General features: G+C 39.9%; 1 protein-coding gene across 1 annotated transcript in view; it reads left to right on the forward strand.

Moving 5' to 3' along the window:
* Tgs1 (trimethylguanosine synthase 1) overlaps positions 1-15,787 on the forward strand; it is a 33,846-nt gene that overhangs the window by 1,738 nt on the left and 16,321 nt on the right. Inside the window, exons 2-8 of the mRNA XM_029533289.1 lie at positions 2,775-2,839; positions 4,203-4,360; positions 4,624-5,437; positions 8,488-8,605; positions 10,612-10,698; positions 12,722-12,896; positions 14,817-15,117. Coding sequence (XP_029389149.1) covers positions 2,775-2,839; positions 4,203-4,360; positions 4,624-5,437; positions 8,488-8,605; positions 10,612-10,698; positions 12,722-12,896; positions 14,817-15,117 — 1,718 coding nt within the window. The remainder of the gene's footprint in view (positions 1-2,774; positions 2,840-4,202; positions 4,361-4,623; positions 5,438-8,487; positions 8,606-10,611; positions 10,699-12,721; positions 12,897-14,816; positions 15,118-15,787) is intronic.

A 15,787-nucleotide genomic window follows, 5' to 3' on the forward strand; every position in this document is an offset into this window, starting at 1 on the left:
TAGGTAATGGAATATAAGACGGGACCAGGCTGCAATGAATTCACTTTTTGTTTGTTTGTTTGTTTTTGGTTTTTTGAGACAGGGTTTCTCTGTATAGCCCTGGCTGTCTCGGAACTCACTTTGTAGACCAGGCTGGCCTCGAACTCAGAAATCCACCTGCCTCTGCCTCTGCCTCCTGAGTACTGGGATTAAAGGCGTGCCCCACCACACCCAGCTCTGAATTCACTTTCTAAGCAAAAGAGATCATCAATATTGCACTATGATTGCTATTTGCACAATTACTCAGTTAACTCAGTTAAGAGAGATGTTTGCACAATTACTCTGTTAACTGGATATGAGACATGTCTGTGGTGTTTTGATAGCAATCAGTGGCAGGATGGACAGTGAAAAATATGAGGCCTTGGGGGGGAAAGGAACTCCTCCATTTAGAGTCTTCTTGAAGTGCCTTTTTGGCAGAAAAAGTATCATTAACAGAATTTGATATAAAGATGGCCTGAGTGAAAACGTTACTTTTATGTAGAAATAGTTTAAGTATTAAAATAGACTGGTGTGAATGCTCACGCCTTTAATCACAGCACTTGGGGAGAGGAAGGCAGAGGCAGGCTGATCTCTTGAGATCAAGGCCAGCCTGGTCTTTAGATAGAGTCTAGGACAGTCAGGGTTCTGTTACACGAAGAAAGCCTATCTCCAGAAAAAAAGAAAAGAAAAGAAAGGAAGAAAAGTTGGACTGCAGCAGTGAGACGGCTCAGTGAGTAAAGACATTTACCACCAATACTGAGAACCTGGGTTTGATCCTCAGTTTCCTCATGGTGGAAGTAGAGAACCAACCCTAAGACTTTAAGACGTGGTCTTACCAAGTGACTGAGTAACCGGCTGGCCCAAAACTCACTGTGTAGACCAGGGTTATTTCAAACTCACAGAGCTTTGCCTGTCTCTGGCTCCCAACACTAGGATTAAAGGTGTGTGCCACCACATTCTGCCGTATGTATGTATGTATGTATGTATGTATGTATGTATATGTTTTGTTTTTTCAGAGAATGATAAAAATAACAATTAATCATGCATAGACATAAGCTTTTGTGGTCTCACTAGTTTCCAGATGTGAACCTGAAATTTTCTGGAAATGGCCCCAAGATTAAAGTTTGCTCACAGTAAAAACATCTTAATTTCTCATTATCAGTTATACTCAGATCTGTCATCAGGGGCTTCTCTGTAATCTTACTTAAACTCCTTACTTAGCCACTGAGATAGAGCTTCAGAAGCCACCAGAAACATGGCTGACAAGTACAATGAGCCAAAAATGGGCTCGGGTCTTTAAACACTTGGTCCCCAGTCACTGGCACTGTTTGGGAAGGAGGTAAATCTTTGCTGGGGGAAGTAGATCGCTTGGGCAGACTTTGAGAGTTCATAGTGTTGCCCACTTCTAGTTTGCGTTCTCTCTGCTTCATGTTTTCAGTTGAAGATGTGATCTCTCAGCTTCTTCTTCCAGTTGCCAGCTTCCATGTCTCCCTGCCATTTTAGACTCTTCTTTGGAACTGTAAGCCAAAATAATGTCTTCCATAGTTGCTCTCTTTCTGTCATGGTGTTTTATCACAACAGAAAGTAATTAGGACAGAAGTTGATACCAGAAAATGGGCTGTTGCTGTGAAGAACCTGGCCATGTTGGGGTTTATAAGCACAGACTCTTAATAAAGTTTAAGAAGCCTTGAACAGAAGCCGGGCGTGGTGGCGCACGCCCTTAATCCCAGCACTCAGGAGGCAGAGGCAGATGAATTTCTGAGTTCAAGGCCAGGCTGGTCTACAAAGTGAGTTCCAGGACAGCCAGGGCTGTACAAAGAAACCCTGTCTCGAAAAAAACAAAACAAAACAAAACAAAACAAAGAAGCCTTGAACAGAAAATCATGTCTCAGCATCCATTATTTCTCTTGCCGTTTTTTCCCATACAGCTCCTGCCTGTAGGCGGATCTTCAGGAAGGCCCCACTCCAGGTGGTCTCTGGCTCTGTGGCAGCAAGGGCAAAGTCAGCCTTTCCAGGCTGGGGGAGGCAACATGTTATAAGGTCACCACAAATTTAGTATTAGGCATTGTGGCTCATGCCTTAAATCCTAGTAGTTAAAATACTAAAGTGAGGGGCGGGAATGTGTATGATATCTTAAGTTCAAGACCAGGCTCTGCTACATGGTGAGGCCCTAACAAAGAAAGTAGACACAAGGAGGTAGTTGTAGCTACAATTTGTAGTATGCATTTATAAAATCTTCTGTAAGTTTATTTTAGTAATGAAATTGCCAATGATGGTAATTAATGTGTAAAAGAAAGGTTGAGTGAGAACATCATTATTCAACCTTTATACAGACCATGGCTATTTCATCTACCATGTAATAGATAGTCCTTCCTGTTTATACATTCATTACAGTATATACGTAGCTTTATGTGTAGGTGAGCTCACCCTTTCCACTATTTGAGTATATTCAAATATTACCAAAAACTTAGATAATACCCAGTTGCTTGTGTGTAACAAAGAAAATCAGACCTCCCCCCCCCAATGTCCAGGAGAAATTCCACTTAATTTTAATGATTAGCAATGATAAGTGCTATCATGTGTCAAGAAATGTTGTTTTTACAACTCCAGGGGAAACATTGTATAGGTGAGAGAAATATATTAACAGGTTGCTTCTCTTTCTTAACTTTTATATTAGCTAATCGATTCAGCACTAACTCCTTTCCAGGTTTATAGTTCAACTTTTTCCAATGCAGATTATTTATTTTGCTTCACAGGGATCGAAAATTGTACAACTTGGGATTAAAAGGCTACTATGTCAAAAGCAGTTGCAATAATGCAGGTAATATAAAATAATATGCATACCCCTTTTTGGTAAAAATTAACTGTACTACCAGATTCATGTATTTAATTTATGATAATGTGTTCTACTTGCTGACATAAATGTTGAATGGTAAATAATCCTATAATCTTTCTATCTCTCTCATACACACACACACACACACACACACACACACCACCTGCATGCACGCACACAGCTGTTCTTCTAGCGTTGCTATCAAAGTTCATCTTTTATTTTCCTGATTTTCCTGTTGTGTACTGTCTTGGCTTAGACTCTCCAGCGTCTACCATTCCTTCCTGATTTGTAACCATTAGCCTGGAATTTGAAACTTTTTAAAAATGTTTTTTTAATTTGATATTGGCATTTTGCCTGCATGTATGAATCTTGGGAGAGCCCGGAACAGAGCATCAGATGGATCCCCTAGAACTGTAATTACAGATGGTTGTGAGTCACCATGTGGGTTCTGGGAATTCAACCCTGACCCGCTCTGGAAGAGCAGCCAGTCCCCTGAGCCATCTCTGCAGCCTAAGTTTGAAATTTTGAAAAGTAAATAATATGAACTCTCTCTCTGTCAGATTTTATAGTAAAGGTAGAATTAGGATGAATCCCAAGTAAACATGTACAGACTTTTGCCTGAAGTAATAAGACACTACAATCCCATCTGACCAAATAAAAACAGGATCTGGTCTGTGCCATGACTTTACTTTATACTCTCTCAGACATCCCTAGCCCCTTAAAATTCCACATAAAAGTTTCTCAAAATGAACAGAGCTGCAGCAGAGAGTTAAAAGCCAAAGACAACCCCAGTAAAGTCTACCGTAGTTGCCTTCAGACTACTTGAACTTTCTAAAGGATAGAATAAGCCAAGGTTTCATACTGTGCTATACAAATAGGGATTCTGTAGGTTCTAGGCTCCTACTGAACCTGAGAAGCTGTGTTACCCATGAGAGGGTGACAAAATTAGTTGCTTCGTCTTCCTCATCCAATGTTCACCTGTGCTTTCATAATGCTATTGGGTGGAGTAGTGAGAGGAACGCCCTTTACTATTTAGATGAGTCTTTTCCTCATTGAAGAGCCTCTTTGGTAAAATTTCACAAACAAGGTTTCTTTATCCATGTCTATTTCTGTTGATTGAATCACAAACTTGGAGTGGGTTTTTGTTTGTTTTCTCAACTGAGGAGTGGGTGTGTGTGTGTTCACATTACAACCAATTCTTATGATTTAAAATATATAACAATAACATTAGTACAAGTGTGGGCAAGTAATGTAAGAGTTCCGGATCTCAGGTTCTTCTTTAAAATGAGGATAAGAAAACCTGCCTTTGCATTTTCTCTACAATGAAGCTAACAAATGCTGTCTGTAGGAGACCAAGTTACAGAAGAGGAGGAAGATGGTCATTCCAATGGCACTGCAGAATCACATAGCCCAGATGAGAGTGACCTTGATTCTGAGGCCAAGCTCATGAGAAGTATGGGATTACCAATTCAGTTTGGTAGAGTGTCTACACATGAGAATTTTGAGGTATGGGTCCACTCTTACTATTTCTATTTCTTGCTTTTCATAAAACAGTGTACTCAATAAAATTCATTCATAGAACACTTTACTCATGTATATCATAGCTAAACTGCAAATGAGGATTTGTCCCACATTTAATTTTTCTTCTCTTGAGTACTTGTAACAATCACTTTTTTTGTATTAAAAACCCATGCTGGGAGTTTGGGTGTGGTTTTTGGTTGTGCTAATCTTCAAATAGACTCAAGCTTGTTACCATTTATCTGATGTAGGTATCTATGAATGCAAGAAATAAAGCTAAAGTGAAGCAAAAAAGACGAAAACACCAAAAGCGGTATTTAGATGAAATGGTTCAGGAATCCTGGAGAAATGACTATGAAGAAGATGACCTTGTCGTGTCCGATGACCCATCTTCAGTTGAGCACTGTGAGAACAACAGAACATGTGAAATTCAAAGCAAAGCAGATTCTGAAGCAGAAAACCTTCCTGTTGAAAATACACTGGCACCAAAGCTAGAGGTCCCAGAGAACTGGGAAAAGTACTGGAATGAATATGGAGAAGGGCTGTTGTGGCAAGGCTGGCAGGAAAAGTATCCAGGCCAGACACTGTCTTCTGAACCTTGGAACCTTCCTGATACAAAGGAAGAATGGGAGCAACATTACAGTCAGCTTTATTGGTATTATTTGGAACAGTTTCAGTATTGGGAAACTCAGGGCTGGACTTTTGTTGCCTCACAAAACTGTGATAAAGATGCTTGCACATCTCACACAGAGGTAGACCAGAATGCTGAGAGCAGCCTGAAATCGGATGTAACGACTTTTTCATCTTCACCTAATATAGTTGAGGATGAAATCTGTGGCTCAAATGATAATGACCACAGTGAGATTATTACTGCGATTAACAACATAACTCTGAGTGCAGAGAAAGTAGAACAGAACCAGTTGGATTCCTCTGAACACTGTGACAAGCTGCTCAGTGAAATCACTGGGAAAGAGTGCCCTGCCTCTGGAGGAAGTGACTCCCGTAATGGAACACCCAAGGAAAATGACATATCTGAGAACAGAAGCCCAGACCAACCAGCTCGAGGTAGGATTATCCAGACTTAGTCTGACAGGTGTCCTTGGAGACTTCAGTCTGCTTAACACATTAACCTTAATGAATGTTTTTATTCCATCTCAATTTCATAAATACTCCTTCCTTCTGTACCTCTGTAGCCAGTAAAGGCAAGCCTGAAACTCTATTGAGAAATCTAATTTACAGTGAACTTGCAACTTTTTCAGAGCAAATGAATTAGAATTGGAAGCAAGCATTTGACAGGCAAATAAATGCTTTGCTTAAATTACTAATCGTCTAATTTAGAAATTTGAGGTTGTATTAAGACACAACTACATAACCAGTCTGGAATTTATGATCCTTCTGCCTCAGCCTCTTCCATCCTAGGTTTGTTGTAGTTGTGAACCAATCCTGACCCCAAGTTCGCAGAGTTCTGTGGCTTTCTCTTTTCTCTGAGCTACTACATTCTCATTCCTTTCTGTTTTGGCCCTCATCCTTTCTTATCTGACTTTATATTGAGTCTCTGTTCTGTATATTCTTGATGCATCTGTCTTGGTTTTTTGCTTGTTGCTTTCCTTTTGCTGTCATAACCACCTAAAGGAAAGGGGTGTTTATGTTCTCTCACAGTTGAAGGTTTGGACCCCATGACAAGGAATTTAAGGCAGCAGGACCCTGAAGCAGCTGGTCTTACTTCAGCTGCAGTCAGGAAGAGAAGTGAAACAATTCATGCTCATACTCAGCTCAGACTTTTTATGAAGTCCAGGCCCAACCCCAGAAAATGGTGCCACCCACCTTTTAGGGTACTGTTCTCTTATGACAGATAACCTATTCAAGAAAATACCCTGAGGTGTCCTTGGAGACCTGTCTCTTCCATGAGTCCAGATCCTGTCCAGTAGGCGCTGACCATCACAGCTTCTCCACTTTCTACACACAGTTTCTAACATACTGCTCCGTGTACTGGGCTGTGCTCTGCCATATTTTACCCCTTTATTCTCATCTCTGGTTATACTTCTTCCTTTTCCAAGTAGTGAAGCTTCTCTGTCTTTGCCTTCTGTTGTCGGCCCCACATTTGTTGGTTAGCTGTAATTTGCTCCTTTGAATTGTCTCTCGGGATAGTGAGGAACTGAGGTCTTAGCATATTTTCATTTTCCCGTTAAGATCAAAGTATGAAGTCTGTATCACGTCTCTACGTTACTGTGATTCCTACACTTTGTCATTGATTCTCTCCAGTCTATCCATTTGCTTTTGTAGAGGCAGTGGGACCTGAGAGAATGGAGCCAGTATATGACCTGGATTAAAGTCTCATGCATTAGCCAACTGTCTTCAGAGCCTCAGTTAATTTTTACTCCGAGGGATAAGAAAAGTTGTGCAAGTAGAGTGTACAGTCACAGGTACAAGCCACATTGGCAAAAAGACATTTTTCTATAGAGGCACAAACAAATATCAATAACCAGTTATAATGAATAATCTGAAATAAGCTCACGCCTGTCCACTACACCAGGGAGGGGCACAGAAGCAGATTCCAAGAACAGTTCTGTGTTTTTGAAGAAATTGAGGTCACAAGACTCTTTGTCTTGTTTTCTTGGAGTTTTCTCACAAGCACTCAAAATTGTTACATGACTCCCTTTTTGCAACATGTTCTGACATAATGCTTCTGTTCACTTGTTGTTTGTAAACAAAATCTCAAAAGTTGGATTTTACCAATACTCAGATATTGGGGTGAAAGCCTGCTAACTCAGGCAAAAAAAGCCCCCAGCTGACCTTCCTCCTCAGCTGATGTCCCAAAAGGAAGCTCTCTTGCTCCATGTCTTTTCAAAAACGCTTCACACTCAGTGTCCCTCCCTTCTTCCTGTGTCTCTCTAGCCACCCTCTTGTTTCCCTCTTTTTTTTTTTTTTTTTTTTTTTTTTGGTTTTTCGAGACAGGGTTTCTCTGTATAGCTCTGGCTGTCCTGGAACTCACTTGGTAGACCAGGCNTTGGTAGACCAGGCTGGCCTCGAACTCAGAAATCCGCCTGCCTCTGCCTCCCGAGTGCTGGGATTAAAGGCCTGCGCCACCAGGCCCGGCTTCTTGTTTCCCTCTTACTCTCTGGTTTTTTCCAGTGTTCACCTCTTGTCAACTGGTTGCTCTACCTCTTAACCTATGGTTGACTTCATTTAATCCTGTTTACAATAAACGGAAAGCTCTTGAATTAAAGGTGTGAGCTAGGGCTGAACCACCACAACTGTAAACAAATCTTTCCAGTAAATAACACAATCTCAGGGTTCACACTGTGATCAAATATCCTACAACATTTACCTTAAGAAATTGCCTCGCCAGAGTCAATGAGGTGCCTCAGCAGGTGAAGGCACTTGACTTACAATCCGAGTTTGATCTCTAGAACCCACATAGAAAAAACCTACTCCAACAGGTTATCCTGTGACCTCAACGTTCAGGTCATAGCCCCCTCCCTCTCCCACATCCACAAAGATTGATTTAAAAGAAAAAAGTATGGATGTACCTGCCAACAGCAGTTAGCAGAAAGGAAATGCAGTACCCTATAGTATAGATCTGGACAAACTAGCTTCATTCTGCTTTTTAAACCACGATTGTGCTTCAGTCACATAGGAGGTGAGGTTCTGAGAAGTTTATTATCAGGGATTTCACTGCTGTGCATGCATCAGAGACACTGAGATTAAAACAGTGAGTTGTGATGGGATCTCATGAGACCAGGCTGGAGAGATGACTCGGGCTAAGAGCACTGGCTGCTCTTCGGGAGGTCCTGCCTGAGTTTAGTTCCCAGCAATCCCATGGTGGCTCACACCCATTTGTAATGGGATTCAAATACAGATGGGTCTGAAGAGGACAGCAGTGTAGTCACATGCATAAATTAAATCTTTAAAAATAAATAAATAAATGACTTTAAAAAGACCACTATTGAGTGTTCAAGTGTGCCATGCCATCTTTGACTAAAAATAACATGTGGTTGTATGATTAGACCATTAAACCTTAAATCTTACAGGCATAACCGTAGAGTAATTGTCTTTGAAAATAATAGAGGAGTTGCCCGGTCTCAGGGAAAAGTACATAATCTCACTCTCTTTAGAGTTGCAGGAGTCTTCAGGAACAAATACAGGTAAACATAGGCCACACCATAATGGGGCTGATGGAAATGAGAGTGAAGATGACCCACCTGAGCATAAGCCCAGCAAAGTGAAGAGAAGGTAAGTCACACGGTACCTCACCTGACGGTACCTCACCTGCAGCACTATGCTATAAGGAAAAGGGGGCTGTTAGTAAGACCTTTAGACCCAGAGTTCCAATTCTGTCCCTCATAAATCCTAAATCAGTATCTTAGTTCCTCATTTGTGAGATCATTAAGTCGACAGGAACTATCACACAGTACAGGACAGTATCAGCGAAGTACATAATAACGTTCAGCCCACCCCACACATGTAGTTGAATTTCTTTCTTGTACACATGTTAAGCTGTTTTTGAAATAGACTTCAGTCAGATGTTCTTGTTGAATGCATAGGGATGGTGAGACAAAGGTAAGTTCTTTACTTTGGTACTTATCTAAGTTTAGAGGAAAGATCAACTCTGCCCAGGATAGGGCTTTTTCTGTTCACTACCTATACAGTACAATATACAGTAATGTAAAGTCAAGCGTGTCCCAAGTGCCAATCTGTAAATAATTAGGAAAGAATAGTATTGGGACATTAGGTGGGCATATTTCTTTATAGTGTTCCACATAAGATTTTTTTTCCTTCCATAGCAGCTAGAAAAATGATAAGCAAACAGAAGTCTGACTAGCCTAGTCTATAATCGCAGGCCACTGCTGTGTGGGTTGGCTGTATATGGGTACCTCTGCTTATTAGCTGCCCCCACTAGTTACTACACATTCCCTAGAAGTAGAGTGATGTGTGCTGATATTCCAAGGATTTAGTATGTACGCAATAAAGTTTTTATAGTTTGGCTTACTTGGAAAGAGAAACTTTATAAGAGCTATTTCTTCCTGTATTCTGTTTGATGAAATGGACCATATAATCAGTGGACAGAGATATAACCTGTTTAAGGCATTTGTCACTTCTGAGATGTGATACCTGACAAAAACGGTGTAAGGAAAGAGGCTTATTTGGACTCATAGCTTCAACCTACATTCCCATCATGGCAGGAAAGATGTGGGTAGAAGCAGCTCAGGGTTTTGACTATAAGTATGAGGCAGCTAGATAACTGTGCATCAGGAAGCAATGAGGGCTAAGATCTACTTCCCATCTTGCTTTCTAAGATCCTTAGTCTGTCTAGGATGCCATTGGGGTAGTTTTCTCTCCTATTGAACCTCTAGGAAAACCCTCACAGGCATAGGCAGAGGAGTGTTTTCAAGATACTCTAAGTCTGGTCAAGTTCAGTTGGTAGATTATCCTAGGTTACCTGCTGCTTTTATCACAGCCTTTTTTGAAGATTTTTTTTTTTCCTTCTCACCTGTTTGTTTATGTTCTGAGGTGCCAGAAGAGGCCAGAAATAGGCATCAGATCCCTTGGCACTGGAGTTTCAGGTGGTTGTTAGCCGTACAATATGGGTGCTGGGAAGCAAACATTGGGCTTCTGGAAGAGGTTTCAGTGCTCTTAACCTCTAAGCCATCTATCTCTTCAGCCCTGATACCTTTTCTTAATAACAGTTTTTCTATAAAAATGTTTTCATCTGATTGGTTTTTCTCAAATGTTTTTTTAGGAAGAGCTCTAGAGAAATCACTCGAGAAATTAAGCTCAGGCTTCAGCCAAGATTACATAGAGAGAAATATTTACACCATCTTCAGGAATAAAGGTAGAATACTTAAAGGGTTTAAGATTGGGGGCTCCAGAGATAGCTCAGTAGTTAAGAGTCCTTGTTGCTTTTTCAGAGGGGCTAAGTTAGGTACCAAACACCCATGTCAGCACACACACAACAGCTTGGAACTCCAACTCCAGAGGATCTGAGATCTTCATTCTGGCCTCTACCGGCATACCTTTATTCGCATACCCATGTACATAGATAGAAAAATCTTTAAATGAAAGAATGTGAATGTTTGTTGGTTTCAAACACTGCTGAGTATATTAAGTTATGTGAAAAATACTGATCAAAGTAATTTTTCTCCATACTTTATGGTTTTGTGTGATACTGTTCATACTGAAAGTCATCACTTATTACTGTTCCCTTTTGTCTTGTTTTTTTGTTTGTTTGTTTTTTTTAGCCATGAATTGGATGCTGATGAAAACCCAGATTCAGAAGTCGATGACAGTGGTTTCCTTCTAGGATTCAAGCATGGCTCAGGACAAAAGTAATTATTCATAAGGGCTATCACCTTCCTGAAATCCTAATAACTTCAGCCAGCTTTAATCTCTTTGGCATTCAAGTAGATAATATATAATACTGTATTTGATACCGTTGTAAATAACAATTAACACACCAGCATCTCTTGTTAGTAAAAAGTCTATTACATAGATACAGCAGCTGTAGGTCACATATATTTTGACCTAGTCCAGATCACACTTCACAAAGAGAAGGTTTAAGCTCAGATCTTAGAGCTTCAAATGATGGTTTCCACCTGGCATCTCATGGTGCTATCATTTGTTTTCTGAAGACAAGGAAACAGACCATGGAACAAAGATGTGAGAATTCAAATGTTTCACAACTAGGTACATAGATTACTCCTTGTTTGTTTATAAGTCACTAGTGTAGCATGCTTTTCTCAGCAATATGGCATATATTTCCTTTCTTATTGGCACACACAAACAGCGTTTACCTAATCCTCTCAGTGAAAGTTTGCATTAAATCTCCATCCTCATTAACAATATCCAGGTTGTTTCCTAAGATCTAAGCATGATGTCTGTTAGCTATGCATCCCATTTGTTCTTTCCTCCTCCTTGATAGGGGTAGCCAACACATTTTATGGAGATACGGAGATAACAAAAATCGTTCAACTATTTGCCTTTTAAATGGCCTTTGGATTTTTTTTTTTTCTATATTTTGCTGTGACACATAAAGCTGCTGTGAACATCTGTGTGTAGTAACCTAAATATTCTTTGGGATTGAATGCCCAAAGGTTAAAAAGAAATATGAATGAGTAGATATTTATGTAAGAGTAACTTAAATCTCAGGACAGGAAGACTGAACTGAGTAAATAGAACAGCCTCAATCTGTACTGTTTAGGTCAGTTAGTCCCATTCATTGAGGCTTTGTGTTTCTAAGGTTCACACTTAATGTCTTAGTGACCAAATCTTAGGAAATGTAAATAAGCTGTGCATCATGAGTTTAGCAGGAAAAGAAAATGAGAAATCCCTCATGATTAATGTGTAAATTGACTCCAAACTAGTTCAATAGGACATGCTTATAATTCAAATCCTATAATGGCTTCAAAGTCACCTGCTTAAGGACTTGAAGTCAGGAGTAGTTTGTATAGTCACTTTAGGCTAAAAAGGATAGAGTTTAATGGCATATGTAAAAGTTGTTTAGGTTATTGGAAGCATTGTTTTATGTAAACTTACTTGGCTCTTGGTTGTATACACTCATGAGATATTTCATTGTTTAGAATTTAACTTTTGTCTTTTCTATTTAGAAATAGAATTCTACATAAAGAGAAAGATAAGGACCATTATTATCATTAGGGTAACATGAGTCAAAGAGGACATTTGGGAGACCTTGGAAACTTTCTGGCAGATAGAGACTCAGCGGGTTAGATCAGATTTCCTCTGGAGGCATTCGGCAGCCACTCTTAGCATTGATTTGATGATGGCCTGATGTGTGTGTAAGGCTTTGTCATCACTCTGAGAAAAATTACCCCAACAAGGAAGTATGCTTTTGTTTAGTTTTTGCTAGCCCTCTTTATGGCAGTCTGCTACATAATTTCTACTTTCTAATCTACATTAGAAATGTATTTTCGTTGTGATGCCACAGTTGGAATGCTAGCATTCAAGAATCAGAGGCAGGAGAATGAAGAATTTAAGGCAAACATGGGCTATATGGTATAAATCTATCTCAAACAGGAAAAAGTAACCTTGTTAGACTTATCATCGGTGGTTCACATTTGGTTTGGGTTTTTTTTTGGGGGGGGTGGGGGGGTAGCGAGGTGGTAGTGTTTGGGGTTTTTTGGCTTGAACAGGAGGGGGGTTGGGGTTTTGATGATTTTTTTTTTTTTTTTTTTTTTTTTTTTTTTAGACAGGGTTTTCTTATGTAGCTCTAGCTGTCCTGGGATTCTCTCTGTAGACCAGGATGTCTTGTTTTGTTTTGTTTTTTGATAATTTTTTTTTCCCCTATACAAGAAATTTTTTAACATGTGAATCATTTCTTTTGGTCTGATTTAGATATGGTGGAATTCCAAATTTCAGTCATCGACAGGTCAGGTATCTAGAGAAGAACGTGAAATACAAATCAAAGTACCTGGATATGCGCAAGCGGATGACTGTGAAGAACAAGCACATCGTGTTCACAGAGGACTCGGGGAAACCCTTTGTCAGGAAGAGTAAAGTGCGGAGTAAGGTGTGCACGGGCTGGCCTTCAGTTGAGACAGAGTTATGGTTTCTAGCTGGGCCCTTTAAAGTTGTGTTCAAATGGAGAGTTACACCCTGCAAGACTGAGGGATGCAGCAAATGAATTTCTACTAGCTTTACAAACTTATATATTACGAAAACTGGGTTTGAGGAATAGGGAAGGAAGTTGAGATAAGATGGAAAAAGAGAGTGTTTGAAAACTAAAATGTTTGAGCATCTGAGAAGATAAGTCAGTTAGATTGACTTGCCCGTGTAGTACATAGAAGGACAGGGGCAGTTTTCTTACCTGGTTCACACAAACTAGGATCCCAGTACAGAGTCTACTGTAGTTTTAACCAGAGGCCTGGATTCTGAGCTCATCCAAAGCCTGATCATACTTTGAAGTAATAGGCTTGACCCAAGAATGTAAAATGCAAGCCAAGTTTATAGAGTCACACTGTAACCTGACCCCTCTTGGTCTTTGCTATAAAGAAATAGGAAATAAATGAATTAGAACATGATGTGATTGGGTGAGTTATCCTTCTACTGGGGGATGGGGCGTTTCTGATGATCAGAGCCTTCCTGTCGAAGGTGTTGCCACCAACTCCCTTAAAGGCAGGACGCACAATCTCCAGCGTCTGACTTCGTTGTATCTTCACATGCTTCTGATTGCAGCGTTCTAGCAAAGCATGCTACAATTGATAGTTTATATTTCCGTGTCTGTGTGTGTGTGTGTGTGTGTGTGTGTGTGTGTGTGTGTGTGTGTATGTATGTATGTATGTGTGTGTTTCAGATTGGTCAAGGTTAGTTAAAGGTTATAGGGGTTTTTTTTTTGTTTGGTTTTTTGGGGGGGGTTTTTGGTTTTTGTTTTGTTTTTTTGTTTGTTTGTTTGTTTTTTGTTTTTGTTTTGTTTTGTTTTGTTTTTGAGACAGTGTTTCTCTGTATAGCCCTGGCTGTCCTGGAACTCACTTTGTAGACCAGGCTGGCCTCAAACTCAGAAATCCGCCTGCCTCTGCCTCCCGAGTGCTGGGATTAAAGGCATGTGCCACCACCACCTGGCTATAGGTTATAGTTTAATGCCTATTTTGGTGACCCTTTTTATATCTGAAGTAGACTGCCTGGTGTCAGTCTCTTAAGACTTTGGAATGTTTTGGGAGTAATGATTCCCATACGTTTCACCTATAAAGGAATATAGAAACAGTTGTATATAGTGGCTGCTGTGACCTTAGTTCTCTTGGGTATAGATAGGTGGCACTTTCTCCTCAGGGTGAGGTTTTATTATTTATCTACCTTTCTCTGAAAGTTATTCTCAAGATCATAAAGATCTGACATAGAGGAGATTCATTGTACAGCAAATGCAAAGAAGTAACTCATCCAACCTTGGGCTGCTGTTATATGTTAGCAAATAAGACGATCTTGTTAGGACTTAGATCTATCAGCTCTGCTGTTCTTACTCATTCTTTCTGAGATAGCTCTAACTTGGGTGGTGTTTTGTTTTTAGATTTATTTATGCTTATGTGTTTTTGTGTATGTGTGTGTGCCTGATACCTGTGTAGTCTAGAAGCCATCAGATCTCCTGGGACAGAACAGTTGTGAGGTGCCATGTAAGTGCTGGGTACAGAACCAGGTCCTATCTGCTGAGCTGTCTCTGCAGCTCTCATCTATCTTTCCTGCACCTTCTGATTTTATTTTAAAGACAAATTGGCATTCTGTTGATGCCATGTAACTTCTTTTAAAAGAATTCTTGATAAGGTCATAGGATGCTCCCCTAATTTCCAGATAGCCCATAATTGTAGCTTGTTTGATACATTGTACTTCCCACGCTAATAATTATGATAGCTTGTTAATCAAGTCACAAATGGTGAAAGGTGAGAAAATTCTATGTTCTTTATAGTTAATTGATGTTTGTTACGGTATCTTAAAATTTCAGGTAGAAAAATTCCTAAAATGGGTTAATGAACGAGTAGATGAGGAGACATCACAGGAGTCTCTTTCTCAAAACAAAATGCAAGACACTTGCACAAGCAGTGACTCAGAGGAACAAGACATGTCCTTGGAGAACGCTGACAACCTGGTGGAGACCAGAGATCCAGAACCTGAAAGATGTCAGACCATCTCTTCAGCCAGTGAACTTGAAGCAGAAAAGAGTGAAGCAGGCTCCTTAGTAGCAGCTGTTCCAGAGAACTGTTCAACTGAAGAAATACCAAACTCTCCCCATGCAGAAACAGAAGGTAAGAATGCATTGCTTCACCTTGTATGTCCTTGGTTTACACTTTCATAGCATGTCTGCCTCTGGATAGTGGGAATGAGCGTATGGCTGTGATTCAGCACTGTGACTTCCTCACTTCCTTAACCAGGCTGGATCAATCAAGATAAACATTATCTGTGTGGACTTTGATCTCTGCTGCCACTCTGTTCCTGGCTGACAGGGCCATGTCCCTCTTGAAATTGGTGAAGCACACATTTTCTTCTTGTTTTATGTAATGGTTTGAAGGGTTTTGATAGAATATCAACAAAATACATTTATAGTAGTTGGTACTAATAAATACAAAAACTAGTATTTTTAGTGGCCAAATTTCTTTTATTAATAAAGATGAAAGTATTTGATAGAACATCACATAAACATTTTTACATAGTTCATTTTGTAAACTGCTTCATGTTTGTCCTTCTGAAGCAACAGTATCTGTTATGATCCTTCTTTTACTGTTGATAAGAGTAGCCTAGTCTCTTAGTTATGGTTACTGTTTCATTGATGAAACACTAACTAAAAGGTAGATTGGGGAGGAACGGTTTTTTGGTTTGGTTTGGGTTGGGTTTTTTGTTTTTTTGTTTTGTTTTGTTTTGTTTTTTGGTTTTTCGAGACAAGGTTTCTCTGTGTAGCCCTGGCTGTCCTGGAACTCA

The sequence above is a fragment of the Mus pahari genome, chromosome 22 (genome assembly GCF_900095145.1).
Source record: "Mus pahari chromosome 22, PAHARI_EIJ_v1.1, whole genome shotgun sequence".
NCBI lineage: Eukaryota > Metazoa > Chordata > Mammalia > Rodentia > Muridae > Mus > Mus pahari.